At 36.7% G+C, this 24,808-nt stretch overlaps 1 protein-coding gene across 2 annotated transcripts in view; it reads right to left on the reverse strand.

Annotated features, from left to right (window-relative positions):
- Window positions 1-478: 478 nt before the first annotated feature.
- Window positions 479-24,808, reverse strand: part of ZFPM2 (zinc finger protein, FOG family member 2) — a 313,640-nt gene continuing 289,310 nt past the window's right edge. For both annotated transcript variants that reach the window (XM_085316305.1, XM_085316306.1), the window contains exons 6-8: window positions 12,254-12,460; window positions 7,456-7,680; window positions 479-3,956 (exon numbers count right to left, since the gene is read on the reverse strand). In XM_085316305.1, the coding sequence (XP_085172431.1) occupies window positions 1,465-3,956; window positions 7,456-7,680; window positions 12,254-12,460 (2,924 nt within the window). In that variant the 3' untranslated portion in view covers window positions 479-1,464. The remainder of the gene's footprint in view (window positions 3,957-7,455; window positions 7,681-12,253; window positions 12,461-24,808) is intronic.

Here is a 24,808-nt window from a genome sequence, read left to right on the forward strand (position 1 = left end):
ATGAGTAATATAACATAAATTATTAAATAGTGTTTATATATAGAATTAGTGAAGCAAACTGTTATTCATTTTAAACAAATGTTATTAGTTGCTTTTCTTAAGACTGCTGAACAGCTAAAGAATCAAGCCACAGATATTAGGGAGCAGACTGCYTAACTGATTCTGAACTGCACCAGTTCTCTGGGGAACTATGTCTCCCTTAGCTCCAATAGAGGAAACAGCCTTCTTGCTTTCAGACTTTTACATTTTAAATTTTAGTCCACTAGGTTGCCTTAGAYTTAGTTGTTATAGTAACCTGTCAACAAGGACTACCTCAAAGTGRAGGCATCCTTTGCGTTCATTTTCCCTTTAAATGCTTTGCTTCCACTGAAGAGAGGGCAATGTTAGCCYACTTCAAAGAGATTCTTTAGTTTGTGAGCTCTAAATCCTTGTTGAAAAACAAAATAAAACAAATTTAAAGAAATTACTGCCAAGCATCTCCAATGATCTGGAATTTTATTCCATCCATATACATGCATAGTAACAACATTTGTTGAGAAATTATTTCTATCAGAAGTAGAACATTATCTTTGTGATCACCAGTTGCAGTATTGCTACTCTTATATTTAAATATATCTTATATATGAATTAGATTCATAATTGCAGCATTGAGTTTAGGGTTTTGTTTTAGACTGTGCCTTTCAAAAGATAAAACTGATTGATATGACCTCATTACTTACAATACTGCTTCCAGTAATTTTGTTCATTCTTTATAAAGTATTGCATTTAACAGCAAAGGTTTAAAAATTGAGACAGAGATGCATCAGCGAAAGAAAATACAAGTACTATACAAGAAAAGAATTGCCATCTTCATTTAACGTACGTTTCAGATTAAGAAAGTGGACAGAAACATACTGCTACATACAAATGCAAAGCCTAATGACTAAGGTACTGTACCTGCTAAAATATAACATGCAAATTGAGCCCAATTATTCAAAAAATTGAAATTTTAAGGCGAACTTTACAGCATAGTTGAAACATTTTTGCAAGTTATATTTTAGCATATACATATATCTGCAACAGCATATAAGAAAAAAAACAGGATACACAAGTGCTTTTGAAGCTATTTCTAAAATGCTTTTCTGTATTGTTTGTGACTATTTTCTTTAAAATCTACTATACAGTGCAAACCATATGTGCTACACAATAACTATACAATAACATTACAAATGACTTTAATATAAAGTTTTTAAATAAAAAATAACATAACTACAGCTATGAATACTGCTGGTAAAATAAATTAATATTTTTGAAAATGGCACCAATAATACACTTTACTAATGGACTGTAATGAAATTACACCTTTAAGTCTTCAACTCAGCAATAGTGAATTATCTCCTGATTGTCCAGATGTAATTCAAACAGCTTTCTTTAAACTGTATGGAACAATATGCTAAACACAGGTACCAAAGGTGACTGATTGTTTCATTTGACATGTTCTGCTGCATGTGACGAGCAATAAAACTTCTTATGAGTTATAAAGTTTGAAAGATTGTTGAACTGGATGTCACACAGTCGGCAATATTTTCCACTGGTTGGGGCCTGGGTAGAACCATTCACTCCTTTTGMTATACTAGACAACTGTTCCTCTGCTGTAGGAATTGCTGGAGAGACATTTTCATTTGCAGTTAAAGGATTCTCAGAGATCCAGGAAGGAGACTTGTGCCCATCTTCATGCGGCGGATTCTGGGAAATGTTCTCTTGTTGTGGGTTTGCTGCAGGTCTTTCCTCCTGTTTTAGTCCCCCATTAACTATTACCATGCCTCGGTTTTTTGGCAATAATGGAAGAGACTCTTTCTTCTGCACAGCACATCCATTTGAAGGAGTCTGGCCTTTAGGAGATTCACTTTCTGCATTTGTGCTTTGATCTAAATCAGTATTATGAATGACAAGAGAACCAGAAATGTAATCACTTGGCTTTATTCCATAATATGGAGAAAGCTGATCTGCTCCTTTAGCTTTCTTTATTGCTCCAGGGTAAAGGCATTGTGGAAGAAACAAATGTTTGTTTTCTTCTTTTGTAGCAATAAGCTGGGCTGCTTCACTAAAGACTTTTAGTCCTTGAAGTGTTGCTAAGTGTGTTGAAAATAAGTTTCCATTAGGAGATGACTGTTTCGAGTTTCCATTTTTCTCACATTTGATTATGCTTCTGTCATAACTGACATCTGGGCTGTTTCTTTCACTTTCTGGGTTTTGAAACACCTTGCTATCAAGCTGTCCCAGGTCATTACGCTGATGGGCAGTGACAGGGCAAAAATTCTGCTTATGAGCAAGGTAGTTCTCTACCTTGTTAAAACTGATCTTGCATACTGTGCACTCATGGTAGTCCAGCAGCCTTTTAGGAGAAGTGGATGTCCTCTCTGACTGGGATAAACATTTTTTACTGAGATCTATTGGCACATCCATCTCCAAGCAAGAAACAGTAGAGTGTGGAGTATCACACTTTGAAACTGGAACACACTTGTTAATAGACAGTGATGTTTCCAGGTGCTTCGAAACTATTCCTGGAAATATATCACATCGTGGATGGTAACATTCTCCAAGGCCTTCTGTTGACTCTTGAGTAGAAGTACAAGGATTGCCAAGATTAGCAACTTCTAGAAATCGCTGCTGAACTAGTGGTGGCCTTTGCTCTTGCTCTGGCAGGCACATCTCATACATCTTCCTTCGCTTCCGGGTACGCATCGTTCTCTGCATGGCAGGCACTTTGTTGGAAGCAGACCTCTTCAGTGGGGGATCATGGCGAGTGGCACAATAATACTGCTTGTGGACCATATATGTTTCATGTCTGCTGAAAGTAATATTACAAGCTTCACAGGTGGTCTTATTGGGATCACTCTCGCCTTCTACTAATGGAGTGTTGGGATTCTTCACATCAGAAGGTTTTCCATTTATCTTCTCATCACCATTACTTGCACTTGACAACTTCTTAGCTTGTGCTGTAAAGTCTTTATCATGACTTTTATTGTTTGGCCCAATCAAATCTAAAACATTGGAAGAGTTTATGCAAGATGTCTGCAGAAGCTGATTCTCAGTATCAGATGTGTGAGGAGTTGTATTCAGGATATTTATAGAGCTTTGACCATTACTGGGACTTACAGCTTCTGGCATCTTTTCTGGAACACTGGAAAAGTCTGGTGACTTCGCCATCTGCTGCCATCGGCTGCTGCAATAATGCTTTTTGTGTACCAAGTAGTTGTCTAAATTATTGAATGTTATGTTACACTCAAAACATGTTGCCCCTTTTGGCATCAAAGGACTGTAAATTACAGGAGGATAATTGCTACTTCCATGCCTCAGTCTTCGATGCACCAGTTCAGACATTTTGGCTAGTATCTCTGAAGCCTGAGGAACCACAGTGATATCCTGGGGAAAAGCAAACTGGGAAAGAAAAGGTCCCATTGGGAAAGAAGGGCCAATATTGGGCTGAACTGGTGATGAAGCAAGTCTTGGACTGGATGGTTCGGACTTTATTTTAGTGTATGAAAAACTTTGCTTATTTGTTGCAGGCTGTGTTTCTGGCCTCTGGTTTGGAAGGAAAAGTGGAGTCTTTTTTTCACATTTATCAAGCTCTGTATCAGAACTTGCATCTTTAGTCTGCATGGTCTTTTGGCTCTGAGGAACRTCATTTCTGCTCAACATGTCTGCTGCTGGCTGTAAACCTTCTTCGTTTCCACTTGGAGAGTGTTCAATGTCACTTTCTCTCTGAATCTTGTTGCCAGAGACATGTAACTCCTGGTGCTGCAGTAGCTCCCTCTGAGTTTGGAAGCCAAAGTGGCAGTGATTGCATCTAAAGGCAGCTTGAGTAAGATGCGAAAACAGGTGCTGATGAAAGTTAATCACTGAGTCTGCAGTGTAAGTACAAACTGTGCATTTCAAACTAGCACCAGGCGGGAGAAATTCTTCCATTTTCACTCCTATAGAAAACATAAATAAGTAAAAAAATAAAACAAAAGTTAAAGTGACCATTTTTCCCTTCATGAAATATACTGGAAAGTCATTCGCACAGAAAGCACAAAACCAATAGGAACTACTAATTTTCTTCTGGTAAGAATCTTGCAGACATACTAGTCACTCTAGAAATACTTGAACTGGTTCAGATTCTCATTTCCCTGAACTGCTAGAGGGGATTTCCAGGCTTCCACTCTGCTTTGGAATGCCTTGGTTTCTGTATGTATTAAGCATAGATGAAGAGAAAGTAAAAACAAAGGAACGATAAAAATAGACTGGACTTACTCAAAATGAAAAGATCCTAGAAACTGCAGTTTTAACTACGGGAAACATATGGTTCCCCACATACAATTTGGAATGCAGAGAGAGCACATCAAGCTCAAGGGGCTCAAAATTATTATGTGGTTTTTTTGAGGTACAGCCTTAGAAGCCTGAGAGTGCCTGCAAGCCACAGACAGAAAGGAGCAGTTTTCCAATGTTTTTCATTATTGACGCTCAGCTCTTTGCTTGCATGAATTGACTGGGAGGGAAGAGACTGAAGACTGTAGTTTGGGAACAGGACACAGAAATGTCCTCATCAGACACAACTGATGAGTTGAGTTCATTGTGAAGGGAGCAGGAGTAAGACACAGCTTCACCAGCACTTTTTCTCCCACATACAATGGCTGCAGGCAGCTACTACTGTAATACAACAGCTTTTGCTTATGGAATTGTAACAGCTATCCCTATCTAGAACAGTACATTCCAGAACACCTTATTGCTAAAGCAAAAACTGTGTTCCRTGGTGTTTTGAAGCTGAAAATGCTTAAAAAGAGATAAGTTGTCTCTTGTGACACCACTGATTCTTATTATTTGTTAGATGATAAAAACAGAGAAATAATCAGTAGGGATGGTATTTTAAATCTAAATCAAACATGGGTATTTGTTTTGTCTCCTGCACATGTATACACATACCCCCTTGGTCACTTAGACCAGGTTTGTGGTAGTGGAATGATATAAAGCTCTAAGAATATTGTGGCTCATTCTATGTAAAGTCATTCTATCATTCTGTCAGGCCTGGAGGTCCTCACTTCACTCCTAGTGTCTGTCAATCTCCCATTTGTGAGCTACACTTAGAATCTGAACTACTCTGGACCTCAGAAGTCTGAACTGAGCAGAAGAGATATACAGCACTTTAACAAGCACTTTTTCCCTGTCAGGCACTTTTTCACCAGAAGGGTAATCAGAGGCTTTAGCTCCTCCACTGCCACAAGATGGTGTTTCATATACTTCCTCATTATATGATATCATCATGGTGGAGTGTCTGTCCAGACTCTCCATCTAAATGCATCTAGATTCCGTGCTCCAGTAATGTAGGTCTGATACAGCCTCCAGCTGGAACTGTAACAGAAGCTGAAGCAAACACAGCACTACGTTACAGGGTATTTGATGGAGGAAGTTTTCAATTCTATTGCAGAAGCTGTTCTAACATTTTATAAACTGTCTAGAAGAATTAAAGATTGACCACATGTGAAAAAGTATAAATATTATTCAATTGACTGGCTTATGACTAAAAAGAAGGGAAGTCTTGAGTTTCAGTCTTCGATTTAATAAATTCCTAAAATTCTTACTTTAAATTCAGCACAGGTCTGAGATTTATGTCTCTCGAGGAATGTGGAATTTTAACTCTGCACTGCAAGAAAGTATGGTCACTCCCTGTTCATGTCTACAGACTTTCTACGCACCAATTGTATCTTACTAACTGCAAAGAGCTGAAGCAACTTTTCTTTCACGCAATGGTTGAGACCTCACAGTCTCCCTCTGCTTGGGGGGAAATGAGGACCTTATTTTCCAGAAGTACCTGATTTTAATAACTAGGCTGTAAGACATTTTTGGCTGCACTCACTTGCTATTGTTGAAGCTGTTCCACTGTTCACCAAACATCTAAATATTTGCAAGGCAAGAGAGACAGAAAATGGCTATAGTCTGATACTCAGAGTTAAGACCTGGAAGGACAGAAACAGTCTGACCTCTAAAGGAACGGCTACTTGTTGTCAGTGTTGTTCATGCAAGGAAGTTCCTCACTCAGCACACTCTTTCTTCTAGTCCTATTCTGGGAGGTACTCAATTCCTCCCACACACTGAGTAAAAAGCCAAAACACATTATCTGACACTGTGGCTTCTATGAGATAAATGTACTGATTAGCAATGGCTAAAGAGGGGCGGGGAGAGAGGAATGTCTCTCTCTTCAGGTTAGATGCAAACGCTTCTACACTGGGCCAGAGTTGAGGTGATATGGGATGTTTACTAACTTTAGTGCACTGAAACATGTCTTTTGACATCATCTATAATACAGTCTCCATACTTTCTGTTCTTTTCAAATAAAGAAATTATAATTAGAAAAACATCAGAAGAAGAAACGTTATGACATCTCCACAGTTTGGGGGGGGGGGGAGAAGGCAGCATTATGCTGTTTCGATTTGTAATTGCTGCCTAAATATCAGAGGAACATTTTTCACTTCACCATGTTCACAGAACAGACTCCCTCTTMCCCAGGAGTGCTCTGCTTTCACACTGCAGCTGAAACAGACTCTCTGTGTATAAAGCATGCGTTAGTGGCCTTTAGACGTCACCTATTTAACAAGAGGAGCAGGAACTCCTCCTGGAAGGCCCTTGTCTCTTTCTCCGTGTGCTAACAGAAATTCTAATGCAGAATGTTCTGCAAACTCATTACCTGTAAGTTCTGACATAACTCAAAACAAATTTAAATAGCATACTCAMAGGATCTTTAGGGAGAGAGATAAAATCCCTGCTAAGTCTCATATTTGTAATCATAGGAATTTTTTAATCCTTCTTTCCATATGCCCAGTATTATTAAAAAAAAATGGACAAGGGAAATATTATCCCCATTTTATAAAGAAGGAAGGGAACTTGTAGAAGTTTTGGAACAAGTAGCTCGAAAAACATACACAAGAGTTTCTAWTTCTAATCCTGAAAATCTCCTGCTTAAAATTAGAAGCCTACGTTAGGACCCTCTGAGATCCTGTACTGGGAGGATTTGATCTTTGACAGAGTGTCTCTCTCCACTCAGTGTCAAAAAGTGTAGGTAAAGACTGTGGTCAGGAGACTAATGTTTGGTGGCTGAAATTCTGACGCAGATGAGAGATCAAGCAGCAGTCCAACACGTCTGGATTCCTGAACATACCTTTGCCAGTAAAGAAATGTCTACTGTATGTGTGAATATGCACTTTAAGAGAGAGAGAGAGAGAGCATTCAAATAAAGAAAAGTAGATTAGAGAAATGTCACTGCTTACATGAAAGGTGCAAGGTATGGAATATATGTCAGAAATCATTGGCATCTTAGTAGTATATACACCCAATGYTTGCATATATTTGGACAGACATTGATCCACTGAATGTTTACAGTGATTAACTCTCAGAATAGCTAAATCTAGAAGGTGAYACAGGAAGATATATGGCACTTACCACTGTGAGAATTTAGATGCATTTCCAGAGCTCTTGCATTAGAAAAACTTTTGGTGCACTGAGGAAAGGGGCAGACACTGGATATTTGCTGGGCACTATCTTCATTCTCCTCTGACAGTTGAGGCCCCTCTCTTTGCCTCCCACTGCAGTAGTACATGAGATGGGCTTGCAAATTCCTCTCACTTCGATACCAAATGCCACAGGATTTGCAAGGGAATATGTCCTCTACAAGCAAATATAACCAGGTGCAGGTTAGTCATGGTGCATTCAGTGTCAACCAATTAGCAAAATAGGATTAATTCTCTTCATTTCCCCAATAAAGACACACCTATTTAATAAAATACTGAAAACTGAGCCACAGGCTTATTAAAATGTCACTTGCAAAAGAATGATTGAATGTGGGAGGCAGTAGTTTCTTTTAAGAGGGAATTTAAAAAATAATTCAGTTTATAAAAAAAAAGGCTGGAAGTTTGTGGCATACAATTACTTAAAAATGAAATAAGATTCATTGTCTGTGATGAATATGCAGCACCAAACTTAATTAATTAAATTATTAACATTTAATTATTTAAATAGCCATATTTCTAATACATCACTGTTCAATAGGTGACATATTTCAATCATGCTTTTTATGTATGCATATTTCTTTTTGGTATTGGACCTTGGAATTTTGAGTGTTAACTGCCTATCATTCTGAAAATACTCTTTCCAATTTAAGTACAAGTTTATGAAGTTATCACCATAAAATCTTGCTGCACTGGCATCCAGGTCAGACTAGATTAACTTTGTTTCCTTTAGATCTTATATAGTTGAAATTAACATTATACTAACAAAAATATTTATTCCCTATGTTTCTGTTGTTATTAATGCCAGCAGWTAAAATTTCTGATATACTTTATTGTTGTTGTGTATGTTGTATATGATATATATCCTGTTATTGTTGACAAATTGTTACTGTTCCACTTTTCAATATACAGAAGGGATATTTGCTAAGAATAATGCAATTTTTCATTGTCTTTTATCCCAAAGTGTCAGAATCCTGAGGGGAAGACAATGGAGAGGTTGTACATAGTGCTTCTAGAAGCAGAGGGACTAGGTATTTTGATCTTGTACTGAAGGTTACATCCTTTACTTATGTGAAGAGTAATATTGAATACTGTATATTTTCACAAAGCAGATCGATACTTGGCTGTTAATACCCTGTCAGAAGGATAACTACACAGTATGTTTTGTATATCTGTCTCAAAAGGGTAAAAAGCTATTTGATCCTTCTGAGGGTTGAACTGTTTATCCTATCAGTAAGAACASGGAAGAAATCCTGGGCCTTTTGGATATGTCTATACCAGTAAATTAAACAGTGGCAGGGTCCAGACTGGAGCACTGAAACTTGGCTGTTTGTACTGTTAAGGCACTAGGAAGGTCCCTTGCACATTTGTAGTTTAAATCAATTAACACTTTCCCCATTTCTGGATACAAGAGTTCAAGAGTTACAACAGGCCAGGGAGCATCTCCTACAACTAGTTTCGGTGTGTCTCTCCTGCTTTTGAGACTAAGGGAGGATAAGAGTATGGCCAAACTGTCCCAGTTGGCCTCCGAGTCACAGAATAGGCCATTGCAGTCAACATCAAAATACAGTCATCTTGGTCCACATGAAATCTCCCATCGAATTCAGAAAGCCAAAAGCTGACTGTAGAAAATTTAAGCCTCAGACTCATACCAGTATTTTCAAATGCAACTAGTGATTTTGATTAAGCTAGTCTTGACAACAGGTTGACTGCTCTGAAAATTTCTAGTTTCCTTAACACTTGAAAGTCCTCACATTCATCTGTTCAGGCATGTGTAGCTGATGATGTAATTCATTATTATTCATAACTATTTATACTCAATTTCAAATATTGATGTGTATAGCACAACTGTTCTGTTGCAGTTCCTGTGGGTGAACAAAGCTGAAGAATCCAACCCACTGAAAGGGACAAGTCTTTTACTCATTAAATATCTGCAAATGCAGCCAAAATTTACATTGCTTAGTTTGCTGTTCTAATCGCATTGCTAATGCTTGTCTATTTTTCTGTTCATTAATTTGCATAAGATTTTTTCACCACTACCAGTTTCTGTTTTTCTCTTTGCCACTGAGCAATTGTGAGTGAACTTTTTGTGAAGACACAAACATTTAATGGAGCAGTTACTATTCCAGGATATACCACTATCAAAGGCATCACTCGTAAGGCTGGCAGCATTTGGAATATCCATCTTACGCAAAAGTGCACATTTCAGCATTTGTTCTTGGCCTCAAATGGTTTGAAAAAGTTGAACTGTTGAGGTTTCGTTCGAAGAGAAAGTCCAGAAGTTAGTAAGAGGAAATTTTGAAACAAGGGGAAGCATGTCCCATTTGAATTCATCTGACTACATTCCATCACAGAATTGAACTCTCTTATTATCTTAATGAACTTGATTTCCAGCCATCTTTATTTCCTATGTGCTATACTGCCTGGACAGACTGTAGCTCCAGTTATGCACAGTGAATATGAGACCTGACACTATACGCCACGCAGAGGAAACCCATTTGAGTAGTTCTGCACTGTAGRAGGATGGAATTCCAGGGAGAATAATGTATAAGAACCAAATCTCAAGCTATTACTCAGCTAAGCCAATGAAACATAGATAAAAGCCACTTTAAGTTAATGTTTTAATTGTTTCAAAGCAAAATGTTTCAATTTGTTTCAATGGATGATTTCAAAATGTTTCAATGGATTAATTAAGAAAATGAAACATTCAAGTTCAAGCTAAATGAATCAAAGATCATATTCTGAATTTTGATATTCCTAGCAGGAAAAGTAAGAAAGATTTAAAAAACCCTACAAAWTTTGATTTGCCAAAAAAATGAGTATTTTTTCAGAGATCTAGTAACGGAGTGGCTAAGATGTCTCAGTACAAATCTAGAGGTGCATTCAGTATATTATTAGACTCACATCTGGCTCGAGACTTTACGCAAGAAACTGAATTTGGCCAGCTCAAGAATGAAATCTGGAAATGKCTTAGTCTTGGCAGAAGCAGAGTCAGAACTGGGATGGAAAGTTCTGGCTAGTGAGACTTACTGCTTTAGCAGTCTCTGAGAGTTAAGGTACTGAGGTTGCTATCAGCTGCTGCTAAACCTGTGTAGGAAGAGCCAACACACCATAAACTCCTTTTAGCAGCAGCAATGCTCTGTGAGGCTTCCCAGGGCTCTGCAAATGGCATGCTGGGCAGCAAAGGTGCTTCTGGAAATTTGATGCTGTAGAAATATGCCTGCATAGCCCAAACCCGGAGTTGGCCTTGTGTGGATCTGCACAAAAAACGTGTTCTCAACTGAAACAAGCTGTGAGTAAGCTTTTGCCCATTTAGCCTAGAAAACTTGTTCCCTAGTGTCTCCCTTGTGGCTTTTGACTAGGAACATTGGTCTGCCTCAACTGTAGTAACCTGATGGTCCACCTAAAGGGCTTCCAGTATTTTCTTTTGGAAAAGTCCTGTACAGTTTCTGGTTCTGTTGATACATATGTCAGCTCTCACAATAGCCTCAAAGCTAGAATAAAAATGAAGGTGCTTAACTAAAGTGCTTGAAATTGTTGACAACTAACTCTCTGGAAGTGACGGACTTAGATGACTTGGACATTTTAAGGTGTGTCTTTTAGAAAAGGTTAAAATAAATATATAGCTATCTTAATTGTTTACAGAGAAAATGGTCAATGACAAATAAAAAAGACTAAATTAAAGGTGTTACCAYAGATATTTTAAGTAGTCCTGTACAAAGAGCTTGAAGGTGGTGTGACTGTTCAAGACAGTGTTACTCGACGGGAGCCAAGTGGCAGATTATGTGCCTGCATGACGCAGGTAAAATACGGTGTTCAGTAGTTCACTGTATCTAATTACAATACTTACAAACCACAGGAAGCACAGGGAARTGCTGCAATAAGAGCCCTAAGGGAAAAGACTCATGAAGAAAACACTAAAAGAGCTAAATACATGCAATAGGGCTAAGTGATGACTGAGGAGGCACATAATAACACCTAATGCATATTTGAAAGGTACTGAGCGAGCAGGATGAGGAACTAGGGCTGTATAAAGGTTAAAAAAAACAGTAATTGGGAAATTTTAATAAAATGAAACTTAATAAACAAAACATTCAGGCTGAATGATCCCAGTTCAGGAACTCACTTATCATTTGCTGATGTCCCTCCTCTTTCAGGACAGCACTTAATTACATGCTATATTCTGTCTGTGGTAGGATCTATTGATGTCCAGAGGACTTAAACACATTCTTGTGTAGCCACACTGAGCTGAAATACTATAATATATCAGGGCTGCTATACGGAATGATCTCTACTGCATTTTGAAACAGCAACTGATGAAACGTTCTTTATTTTCACTGACTATCGTGAATTATTATCAGAAGCTGCACTGTAAGCAACAAGCTTATTTGAGAAGCAAAGGCTGGACTTGTGAGCTAACAGGTCTGTCTTATCTACTTTTTCAGCAGTCTCTGATGGTATCACTTCCGATCACAGAAATTCCCCATGATGGCAGGCTGGACATTCTGGGAGAGGTTCTTACAGCTCACAGCTGTCAAACCTCTCTTCTTCCTCCTTTTATGTCTGCCAATTCATCTGTGATAATGGAAGAACACATGGAAGCTTTAAGCTGTGCGTTTTAAATTGCATGATTTCTGTTGCCTTGAATTCACTATTATCATATTTGTTTTTCAGCTATATTTTAAAGTAATGCTGTTTTAAAACAAAGTCAGAGAATATTATTCAACACTTACTGTTCACAATAGCCGTAGGCAAAATAGATGCCATTGCAGCTTGTTGAGGGAGCAACTGTATTGAGTCCAGCAGACGTGCAGGATACATCCCTTCCGTAAGAGTCATCTGACTAGCAGCTTGCAGCCTTGAGTCAAAATCTACAACAAATGCAATCAGTTCTTCACCTTCTGAGATGGCCTTGGTAGTGGTACACCAAAGCTGCCCTCCTACAGAAAACATAAAAGCAGAAAGATTTAATTGACAATATCAGAGTCCAGAAGAACTTAATACACCAGTGCCAGGTTAGGCACTTTTTTGCTGGTTTGTTCAGGCAGAAAAGAAAAATAATTCTCACTTTTGCTGTTTTCCTTTTAGCAGTAGAAGAATTTGCAATGCTTAACAATTTAGGCATTCTCCTAATTATGCGCAGTAACACCATTTGTTTTAGTTTTTCGTTTTGTCTCCTGAAAGACTAGCATTATGAAAATTAACATACAGGTGAAACTTTTATTTGGCACTTAAATAATTATTACTTTTCACCAGACTTCCTGTATGTATTTTCATAACTCCAATTTTGCTTTATTTTGCATACCCAGTCACAGCACTATAAAACCAAACAACTGCTAGAAAGAAATCAGATTTGCTCTTAAGGATGTTTTCCTCTTCCTTATGTTCACCACCATCTTTCTCTAACAAAATCTTCCCTTATGTAATATTCTTTGTAAAATGACTGCTTTATCTCTGCTTACACTGACTGAACTTCCTGAAAAGAAGATATGCCAAAGATCTGTTTCATAAAGGCTTATTCAAATAAAGGTTTATTTAAAACGAGGGGGAGGGGGAAGAACTTCTATCAAACAGTAAGATACACTATAGCTCTGTGCTGCAAATGTCACGTGTAGTGCATTAAAAAGAAAATTAACTATGCGAGTACATCTACTAATGTATTTGAACGCGATAGTGAATGCTCATTTATTTAACATGTTTAGACAGGCAAAGCACTTATATTGTGTTATCTACACTCTCAGGCCTAGATACATATCCAATACAGTTATGCCTGAAATAATGTTGCATACTTTATATGTTATAAAGCTTTTTTTTTTTTCCTCAGGTTTTGTATATATAGAAAAAGCTATATGTTGTATTCATTAGGCAAGCAAAAACTGTACTCATTTTGATAAGTAATATTGCTGTGTTTATCTTTCGGCATAACTGCCTTTTCAACTGCACTTCATTTTTTCCCCCTCAAAGAGATTATAGTTTTAAAACAACTTGTTGCAAAAATCTGGTAGAGAAGATAACAACAGTATATGATATGCCACAGCTAAATGGAAGAATTAGGACATTGTTTTAGAGAAATCTTGGACAATTAATTAAACCAGTCTATTAGCTTTCAAAGATGAGCAAACAAAACAGCATCAGTGACAATGTGTTTCAGTGGAAAAATAAAGCTGAGCTTCCAGACCTCAGAGTGGTGGAAAAGTTTCAGAGCAGAAAAGTGTCTTTGTAGTCACTCTTTACTAATACAAAGTTGAAGGTGGCTCCAAAGTTTACCAACAATTTACTGAAATGGGACCAAAATATATTAAGGTTTACTGCTCTCCAAAATTAYAGCATTAAATGGTGCAAATCGGAGAAATTTCCTCTAGAGAATAAGAAGATGAAATGTGAAGATAGTATCATATATATCTACAGATCCAGAATCCTAATGACCAAGCACAAATCCAAACATTTGAAGAGTATGGCCTGACACTGTCTGATATAAGTCAGGAGTAAATCCACAGTTTGGAGTTTAACTGGTATAAAATCTATTTGAGAGAAAACCAGGCTAAATTCCAAAAGTGTATTTAATTAGTCTCCTAGATAAAAGTATGTGATCTATGCCTATTGCAGTTTTGAGAATCTGAGCCTGGGTACATTTTCTCTGCAAACACCATGCACAGTTTATTTCCTGAGAGGAAGCGGGGTTTCCCTTATTAAGTTACACCTCTATTTTATTTATATATGGAAGGTGTAATAACCAACCAACACATTTTAGTATATCTTAATAAAGAGTAAGACCTCTTCCTAGGCTGTACTACTCACTGTATTTCTTAATAATAAAAAAAATGAGTCACTGCAGAAGAACAGACTGTGACTTTCTCTATCCCAGCAAACATAGTGACATGTGCACCCTTGCGGAGAAGAAAAKAAAGTGTAGTTGATTACTGGGTCTCCAGCTGTAATCAGTCTGGATCAGGCTAAAAGGCTGACTCAGTCTCTCTGTGTTAGAGCTCCTTAGGTTGTTGACTCCTGTCCAGCAGCAGATTAAACTAGGACAGCTGAAGTGGGTAGTGACCTCGGTCATCWGCTCCACCCAGCTCCTGGAGGCTGTCACACCTATGGCAGGCCCAAATGAATAGGGCGTGAGACAGCTTTGGAAACATAACAGTGTCTGGCTTGACATACTAAAGTAAACCAGAACTACAGAAATTTAATCCACTTTTGCATTTGAATACAAACCAGCAGAACTTATGTCCAAGAATTACACTGTTATTTTTGTATTTTCATTCATCATATAACCCATATATGTCTATATTTTCATCAGTATATGATATGATCTTTAAGTTAGATCCACAGAAGAACTTCCAGATGATGTACGCTTCCAGCTACTGGAAATGCAGTATACTACCTCTGCAGTAATCTTCACCCAGAGGGACAGGGCATAGTACAGTCCCTTCTCAACCCCTTCCATGGTTGGAGGCACGAGGTAAGGCAATAGCTGCTATTTCGAAAGACCCAAATTACTGTACTTCCCTTAATGCAGTGAATGCAGATATGCTAGCCTTCATGCTGAGTATACAGTGGAAGAAAATTCTTTTTGAGCCTTCTACTGCATAGTCAGGAAAATGGAGTACAGAAAACCTGATAAAGACTTCTAAAGGCAATACGAGCTTCCAGCTACTATTATGATATCAATTATTGTACTGTGTCAAGACACATCTGTGAGGGACCAGGGCTTCCATACTACTACTTGTTACGAAAAGAGAAAAAGGTCTTGCTTCCCACAGGCATTTCTACAAGCTAAAACACAACTAACATATACAGAGTGGTTTCTCAGGACCACAACATTTTTTTTTGGTAAAATAAGGGATAGTGTTAATGAGGGATTTTCGGAAGGATAATGATGTAAATAAAGAGTCTTTGCCAACTGCAGGTGGCAATGCAGAAGACAGGAAGATATTTGTTTAAAAATATGCAAGACATGAAGATTTAGTAAAAAAAATGTAAAGGCATGTCATCTGTATAAGATAACGTTCTAATTAAACTTGCTAGAGGTTTTTTGACTAATGTTCCTTTTGCCAGAAAAACTTACAGAAGTGAAACAGTTCTGACAGAGCTTTATGGGGTCAAGTTTCTCAGCCCTAAGACAGACTCAGTCATCAAAAGAAAAGAAAGGAAGAATCTCCAAGCAAGCTGCAATAAAAGAGTGGCAGTGCCTCAGAAATAAGGTGGTGGTTACACCATTTAGTTGGAAAGCAGAACAGTGGTGGCCTAATGACTTGACCCTCTTTTCACCCCTAATGACTACAGTAGTTATCCATTTCTAATAAAGAAGGTCTTACTGGTTTTATACAGAGGGGTAAGGAAAGCATTACTCTTTCCCAGTGCAGAAGGGAAGGTTTCAAAATATAGCAAGACTTTACGACAGTGGAAAACTGTTTTCCATACAAGTCTGGTTCTGACTCTGTGGAACTGAAAATAAATTTCTTGATGTTACAATATATTGTTATATCAATAGTTAAATCTGTCAAATAAATTTACCTAATATATAATACATACATGTCAAGTAGAAGAAGAGAATAAAAATGTCCATGAAGACTATTTATGTATTTATCTCAACTCTTTTTCTAGCTCACATTGCAAAGAATTAGAAATGCTTACTTAATCATAGAAGGTTGGGAAAGTCAAAGAAATCACAGTTTGCAAACTAGAGCAAAAAAAAAATACATTCCAATTGCATCGGCCTAAGTTTTTAACCAAATGACATCAGGCACTGAAGCAGCTATCTGATACCGTCAGAGTTTCCGCCAAATGGAAAGGTTATTTTAGGATCCTCTTCTTTGTCTGCATCTTTTACTGCAGACACTTCTGCTGCTTGAAAAAAAAACAACCTTTAAATAATAATAAAAAAACTCTTTTAAGTTCTACAGAAAGGAAAAAGTAAGGTCCTGATGTCCCTGAAAAACTGTGGACTTACTGTTCTTTGTAATGTTTATGATCAAGATTCTTGTGCAAACAGATCTGGTTCCTAACAGGAAGCTTATAAATCATACTCATAATTGCTGTCAAAACTGCAGTGGAGTGTACTGCAAGTTTCGATAATAAAGAATAGAGTCACAGTTCAAACTTGATTACATTTTGGAAATTCATGCTGCTCTTACAAGAATCAGTGGTCTTAAATATCTTCTTCTCCTGCCAAATTTTTCACTTGCACTTTTTATTATTTATGAAATCAGTGTCTGCACAATGTCATGCAGACCTCTGCTGATAAACTCTAATTAAGATTAAGACAAGCCTTTTGGAAAGGATCCCATCATTAGCAAACATGATAAACACAAAAATACTCCCTACATGTCAACCAGGAGCAATTCAGTAACCTAACAGTATTATCTGTTGCTAGGCTACAGAGCTGACAAAGCTTCAATTATATTGTATGGCCATACCTATAGAATACTGCATAAGCAAAATATATCTAATATAAAGCATTTAACTTCATGCATGCTATCTGTAATTCATGGCTTCTTTCAATGGCAAAAATCAGGTTAATAATTACATAGCATGCTGGAAAAATCTTTGCGATGTGTCATGTTTGCAGAATTTTTTCTAATTTATCTCTATGATTGATAGACATTTGCTTTGTGAAAATAATAAAATGCAAGCAATGGGATGCTGTAAACCACAAGCACAACTACACCTGGGCTCATCAAGATATGGAACCACACTTAGTATAAAAAATATATAGTAAATTGAACCAATTAGGTAATATTTAAATGCAGTAMTATTCTATCTTCTGTATTCAGAATAAGGAGCATTGTGGTGATAGATATGCATGCTAATATAAAACTTTATTTTATGTAAGACAGCTATCTAAAATAGAATAGAAATTTGCCTTTTTTAAACAGCTCTTTATTTTCCCCTCCAATATTTTGGCATTTTTAAAAACAAAGCAACCTTTATTATACTAACTGGAATCAACAATTAGCTCTGAAGATTTAACTAAAGCAACGGACCTTCACCTTTTCTGATTCTCAGAACTCTACAACACTTCCAGTGAGCACAGACCCCAGAAAAGCAAACCYTCTGACAGTGGGCTTTTTTCTTTTCGCTTATTTTTGCAGACCTTAAGGAGTAATCATGTGGGATGTGTGGGTCACAGTTTGAAAAAATAAGGTTTAAGGATGGTCCTATTAATGTTACTGGGAGAAAACTGCTTCAAAATGGATGGAACCATGAAGCATCCTGATTCATAATGCTGCTTTTAGRAAAACTGATTTGAGGAAGCAGGTTACTGAAAGTAACAACATTTTCATTGAGTTCAGCCGTTCTATGGAAGGAAGTGTTCTATGGAAGTATTTCTTCACATACAAAGAGGAATAAAGACAATATAAACATATATTCAAAGTCAATCCTTTTTTTCCAGTCTTAGCTATTAGTTAGTTTTCTTTGTTAAACTATCTGTCTTCTCTGACCCAGATACGGTGAACATCTTTCATAGAAGTTTAGGAAAATCAACAGTAATTTCTGTTAAAACCAATTTTCAGTGTCAGTTAATTCCGAAGCAATACTTTGGTAAAATTTGTGATTACTGGATTTGATTGTGTTGCTGCAACAACATAATAGCCCATTTCCTGTATACACATCTTTTTGCAAGAAGGGTCAAAAGACTATCAGAATTTATTTAAACAACAGACTGTGCTACTCTTAGTGACTTCCAGGCACCATCAACTGAATTAAACCTTTCTCTCCCAATGAAATATTCCGATTTGTAAAAAATGATGCTTTTTAGTAATTGTAATGGGGGCTGGAGTTAATTTATTGTCTTCCCTCCTTTGTTGCACAGGTTAAGCATTTAAGGAGAATTTGCACATCACAATAGGATTGGATCTTCACTTTAGAGTTCCTCCTGCTTCTCACCCAGGGGTTGTGACTACTCAGCACAATGAATGCCATTTCAGTGCAGCACAAGTTACTGGTCAGATCTCTAATTTTTTGACATTAACAGAGTACATATATCTATATGTAGACACATTGTTTAATACAAATTATAATGAATTCAAATCCAATACTGTTGAAATTTTTGACAGTAGAGTAGTGCAAGGAACAGAACTTATAAATTATGTGTGCCCCTTCTTTGAAAAATGCTTTGGAGGTTTCTTTGTGCATTGGCAAATACAGTAGGAATACGAGGTATTGTGTGGATCCTCCTGCACAGCACCTGATAAAAGAATAAAGAGCTGTGACATATTCTTAAAACAATAGAGGAATTAAAGAGAAACAATGGGCCAGCTGCTTCATTAATACAATCAAAAGAGAGCCCAGCACAGAAGAGTCCAGATAATTAAGCACTACTCTTTTAGACCTTTTTTCTATAATAAAATTGCTAAAAATTATTAACTACTTCATAGTTGTTAGATAGATCTATGTACCTGTTTATTTAGGTTGATTAATGCCTTTTCAGTATTCTGCAACATGCCAACTCATGTTTCATACAAGTTTTTGAGCAAAACAATGTAAGAATAAGTGATATGGATCTATAGTATATACAGCAATAAATCAAAAGCATTTTGTGAAGTCTTTCCAGTTCCTAAATAATTCTTAACATTTTTCATTTGTATAATCAAAATATATACTTTGCAGGCATTTTTTGCCATTCATATATTTTAATTTCAGGGTTCCAAAAATCTTTCAGTGAAATCAGTGAATCATTCCTGCAAATTCATACATCTCAAAATACTTTAAAAAAAAAATAGCTGCAGTGCTCAATTAGGATTAATGAGATAATTTCTTAATATCTTACATCATTTTCCTTGTATATTGATCAAAGGAGATTGCAAAAAGATACTCGACTTTTAATTTTAGCTAAACCATTGCATATTACAAGACTGCAGTGTATTGACTGCAGAAAATGTAAAATCTATTATACTCTGTAAAATTAGAACAATACAGAAGATGAGCCAGTTCAGTTGCCACTTTATTATTGTTTTGTTCAGCATAAAATGTAAAGCCTGCTTCATTTTTAAACTCACTGAACAAATTGCAAAATAAAGGAAATGTAAGCACAATATTTTTTAAAGCAATAGAAGAATACTCAGCTAAAGACACTGGCCAACTTTGAAGAGGAAAGCTTTAAAATCCCTGCATTTCAAGATTCAAAATGTCTGACCAGAACTAAAGAAGAAAAATATTCCTTGAGAAAATAGCTCTGATTCCTGCACCTGAATCAACCTGACTTTGACCCTGACTTCAGCTTAGTCATATGCTGAGCGTTCAAGTCTTTTTTATCTAAATTGATGATTTTATAGTTAAAAAATACTGCTGGTATTAGTTACGTAATAGAGTAAAAATAAAAATATTAAAAGAACTTTTCAGTCGTACAGGAGTTTATTCCCCAAACTGGAATGATCTGTATCAATGTAAGGGGCAAGATTTTCCCCTGTTGCAGTGTGTCCACTGCTGACATCAGGCTAAGTATTTCAGAAGCTCCTTAATTAATACTGCAAAGAGCTTGATCAGCTTAACCACAACTGAAAAACACTATTTTTGAAGAGCAAGGACCTTTCACTTACTTGACCTCTTATTTTTTCCATTGTTTGCTTTTTCTTAGTTTGAGGATTTCTATTTGTTTCTTCCAATTAAATGCCTGGGTGTTAACTCTGAATACAATTCTATTAAGTAAAGAAGCAAAATAGATTAGTCCTCAAAAAATATTCACAGGAAAATAATGTGGCAATTTTATTTGCCATTTTCCCCCCGATAGAGCTGTCACAGCTTATTTACCACAGGGGGAGACAGTTAAACCCGTATCCTTGGAAGTTCTATGCATTTAAGAGGCTTATATATCTCTTCTGGGACCCTCGCTCAAATCCTGGGCTAATCAGAGTGAATACATATCTTTCTATTAGATGGCTCTGAAAAGTCTTAGGTGATATCAGTTCCTGGTGGACGACAGTCCACAGTGAAAAACTATTAAATATTTGGCACAAATGGCAATACTTACGGAATGCAGCTGAAAACTGTAATATCCTTCCACATCACCAGAAGTTCAGTCTGCTGCTCAAGGGCTGAAATTAAAGCCTGCCACAAGCGCTAAACCTGTTATATTTCCTTAATTCAGTATAAGCTCGAACAAGGAAACTGATGGAGTTCTTTCAAAAGTTTAGCAAATTCTTCCTTCTAAAATGTGTTATTTTTCTGCTTAAACTCCTCTGTTTTCAATTCAGCACTACACTTTTTTTACATGGGAATTGAGCTATCAATTGTTATTTCAGAATGTATTAATCCTCAAGGAAAAAAAAAGACAAACAGCTTAGCCTTGCAGACGTTGTCCATGTTACACTCAATCATTACTGCAAACTCAACTGTCCTTTTACTTTTTTTAGGACCAGTGAACAGGCACTCTCCAAAGAAATTTCTCAGACACATCCCCAGGTGCCCCCAACTTCTTCAYCAGCTTTTGTGGCTGCACCAGGTTTCAGAGAGAGAGAGAAAATCGGACTACTGAAAGCAACTACCCCGAAGGAGGGCTTTGGATACACACACTCCTACAACCCCTGCTTCCCTAGCAGCACAGCTGTACAGTGACCTTTTGTAGCCTTACAAACACAAGCCTGCCTGTGGATTGTCTTCCCAGGGTTATTTTGTGAGATTGGAGTGTATGGAAAAAAAAAAGTGATTAAACGAGACAATAGATGTGCTTTAACGGCTCCTCTTTCTTACAGCAAAAACAGAGTATTCTACATTTTATCAATGGATTTTCTGCTGTCTTGGACCTGCTACCTCAGGGCTCATTCCTTGCCCTTGGGCAAATTTAGAGTGAATGGAAAAGGTATGCGAGCAGGAGGATGGATTATAAAGGGAATGGGATTGATAGGTTGTCTCTGTAAGTAAAATAATAACATTAAATAGAAGGACTAATGGGAAAACTTTCACAGAACAGCAAAAGCAAAATAAAGAATAAATATCAGCTATGCAACCTGGTTACTTATTCGCTACAGGGGCCACGCTACAGAAGCACATCAAAGTTGTGCGTGACACAGGAACAAAAATCACCTTTCATAGTGAACAGAACCTGGTATATTCTGTTGTGTGCACTGTAACCCTGAGAAAAGAACTGCTTTTACTGCTTATTAGGTTGAATCTTCTTCCCTCGCATGTTGATTTGCAGCTAACATGTTGAGTTTTGGAACTAGTTTACATCAGCTATAAAAAACACAAAGGTAAAGAAATAGCACTTCATTGATTTAATTTCATTAAAAAAACTTGCTTCCGCTTAAACTGCTAGAACAATTTACACTGGCTGCAGCGGAAACAAGACTGTATGACAATTTGCTGGCTCTCTTACTAAACAAATGAGCAAGWAAGAGGCATTAAAAGTAGATTTGCATGTTAAATGTTTGAAAATATAAATATCAGAGCTACAATAAGCATCTGCCCCCCAAGTCCTTTCTACTTATTAAGTACCCTGTCTTTATTTTCAGTATCTAAAAGAAAACCCAGAAACCAAACAGATTTCCTCCAGATGTGGTAAAATACTATGTAACATAGTTTTGCCTTTTGCAGTAGGAACTAGAAGTGAAAAGGTCAGAAAACTCAGGACAAACAAAAGCATTTCCACAGTCCAAGTTATACAGAATGTCCAAAGTAAACAAGCACTGTAAACCATTGGCATTACACTGACATTATAGCTCATCAAAAATGAGATATTGTTAATAAAGAAAGCAAACCTTGTAATGGTAACTGCAAAACTGAGCTACTTGAGGTCACACTTGAAATAAAAAAAAGATTATGAATGAACAAACATTTAAGTCTCCTGCTGAACAGCCTAACATGGATTAGCAATTATAGAGGATTCTGTACTCGATGATTTCTTCCAAAATAGGCTTAATAAGACATACCAGTTTACTAAGCATCATACAGGTGCATAGAGGTTGCCATTCGGACTGACTGCCTGGTCAGCATGATTTCTAAATGGCCAGGAAAGAAGTGACTGTATACCCAAAGGCAAGCTGTCAAAATTCAGGCTGCAGCTGATAAACTGATTACAAAGCTGCTTAAGACTTTGCTTGTAAACAAAAGCATTTATCAACTAATAATTTGCAATAAACTGATGTAACTCCCAGCTGAGCCCCGAACTATAATTGTCTTTACCATCTGCCTATTAAAATACCATTCTTCATCACCAAGCAGGAGCAGAAGGGAGAAAATCTCCAACAACTACATAACTTGCATGCTTATAAATAATCTGTGAGCATTTCACACTTTCATTATGATTGCCAGGTTTTGTATACTTCATTTTCTTTTTTGAGAGGCAAAGAGGTGCTCTAAAGTGGCAAAAAACAAATTAATAAATACTGCCTGGTGCAGGAAAAAAATATGTAAGTGCATTATCTTCTGCATTTTCTTAATTTTTTCTCTTTTTGCTACTCCATAGGAATATCAYGATGGAAGCCCCCTGAAGCACAACTTTGCAGATTAAACTCTCAATTTCAACTTGTCAGTTTTCATTACCTTTCTTTCTTACACATTCGCTTCTTACAGCTGCCTCAATGGGTTGTCAGTTAAAGCATGCTGGCTCCCCAGGGAGCAGTTTACCASAGTTTGTGGGGTTCTGCAGCCTGTGGAACTCTACAGGGTCAGCCTTAAGAGCAACACACTGAGAGTCTTTCTGAAAATTAAGTGAATTGACTTGCTTTTTTTTCCTAGCTATTGATGCTCTTAGTCCTGGGAAAAGTTGTGGAATGTAGACAAAGTTCCAAATCAACCAATTCAAATGTTCTGAAGCTGATGCACCTCAAAGAAAGAATGATTTTGTTAAATGCTTAAAATAACCAAGTATAAGTGTGTGTGTGTGTGAGGGGAACAAGGAGAATTGATACTGTGCAGAGAGCAACAGTCCCTCAAAATGTATCTGCATTAAAAACGGAATTTAACAATCACACTATAATTTGGTGAAATGCATTCGACCAAGTATTTTTCCAGTCTCCACTCTCAGCCATCCACAATTCTAAATGCAAGACTATGACAGAGAGTTACAATTAGTTTACTTCTTGATAAATTTTTGTACAAAGTGCACAGATGCTTTAAATGCCACTTGATTTTTCATTGACTTTTCAGACCCAGACTAAAACAATCTATTCAGCTGGAGTCAAAACACACTCCTCTTCATGTATATGGAAAACATTTTAGGACACCAAYGGGAGCAAATTGGAGGTGTAAAACAAAACGAAGGGAGATTCTGACCTATTAATTCTGTTGAAATGCACCAACTTAAAGGATGATCTTGCTCCTGTGTCCACTTACAGAGTTTCATTTTTTTCAACAGTGTATTTTCTGCACCTCGTAATGCCTTTTTCTGGCTCTTTCCTACTATTAGCTTTGCCTGCAAACCACCACCCAATTCCCAAGGAAAAAACAAAAAACAGTTTAGGAGCTATAGACTTGATTGTTTAGGATACATTGCACTATTCTACACAGCACAATTATGTATTCAAACTAAGGGAATTTTTACAGGTACTTATGAATATGTGTGCACAACTGGGTCTTGGTACACGGACTGGATAAAAACACACGGGTACTACAGAGGAAAAGTGAACAACAGTGTGAATGAATATGAAAAACAGAGATGAATTAAGCCCTGAGTGTAAAAAAAAAATCTTTTTTGTTGTAAATACACATTTTTCTGAAGCAGTATTATGAGAAGCATCATTAAAAAGCCTATAGTTAAAACTCATCAAATAGAGAAGTAAAAACTTTAACAACTTTGATATCATTAGTTGTGTCACTAAGTTCGAAATTCATAGTTCGAAGAAAAAGATAGRTGTAAAAATTATTTTAAAAAATAGTCCCACAAAAAATAAAAATTGTTAAAGAATGGAATAGACTGAACAGGAATTCAAAATATCTAGTGGTTGTCACAGAAAAAATTGTTTTAAAATAATTTTACCACTGAAATATCATTTATAGTATTTAGATGCTTATTCTGTATTTCATTTGGAAATTTGTTAAAAAAAATCCTGACATACAATTACTGATTTTTTCCTGCAAATAATATACAAATATATGGATTTCTAACCAGTAAGGTGTMAATGTGCCTTGTAACAAAAAGGAGTATAGCTATTTTTCAAATATATGCCTTTATTTTATACCTTTATACCTCACTTTACATGGGATGTATATGAATGTAACAGTCTAGGTAGCCAAGAAAAAAAAATATTAAAAAATGGGATTAACTTATTTATTTTTATTAATTATTTTTTATTTATTATATTAACTTATTTATGAGTCAATTCTGCATTTTTTTTTTTTTTTTTTTT

Source organism: Rhea americana, unplaced genomic scaffold, assembly GCF_003343005.1.
Source record: "Rhea americana isolate MKP2758 unplaced genomic scaffold, rheAme1 scaffold_46, whole genome shotgun sequence".
NCBI classification, from domain to species: domain Eukaryota; kingdom Metazoa; phylum Chordata; class Aves; order Rheiformes; family Rheidae; genus Rhea; species Rhea americana.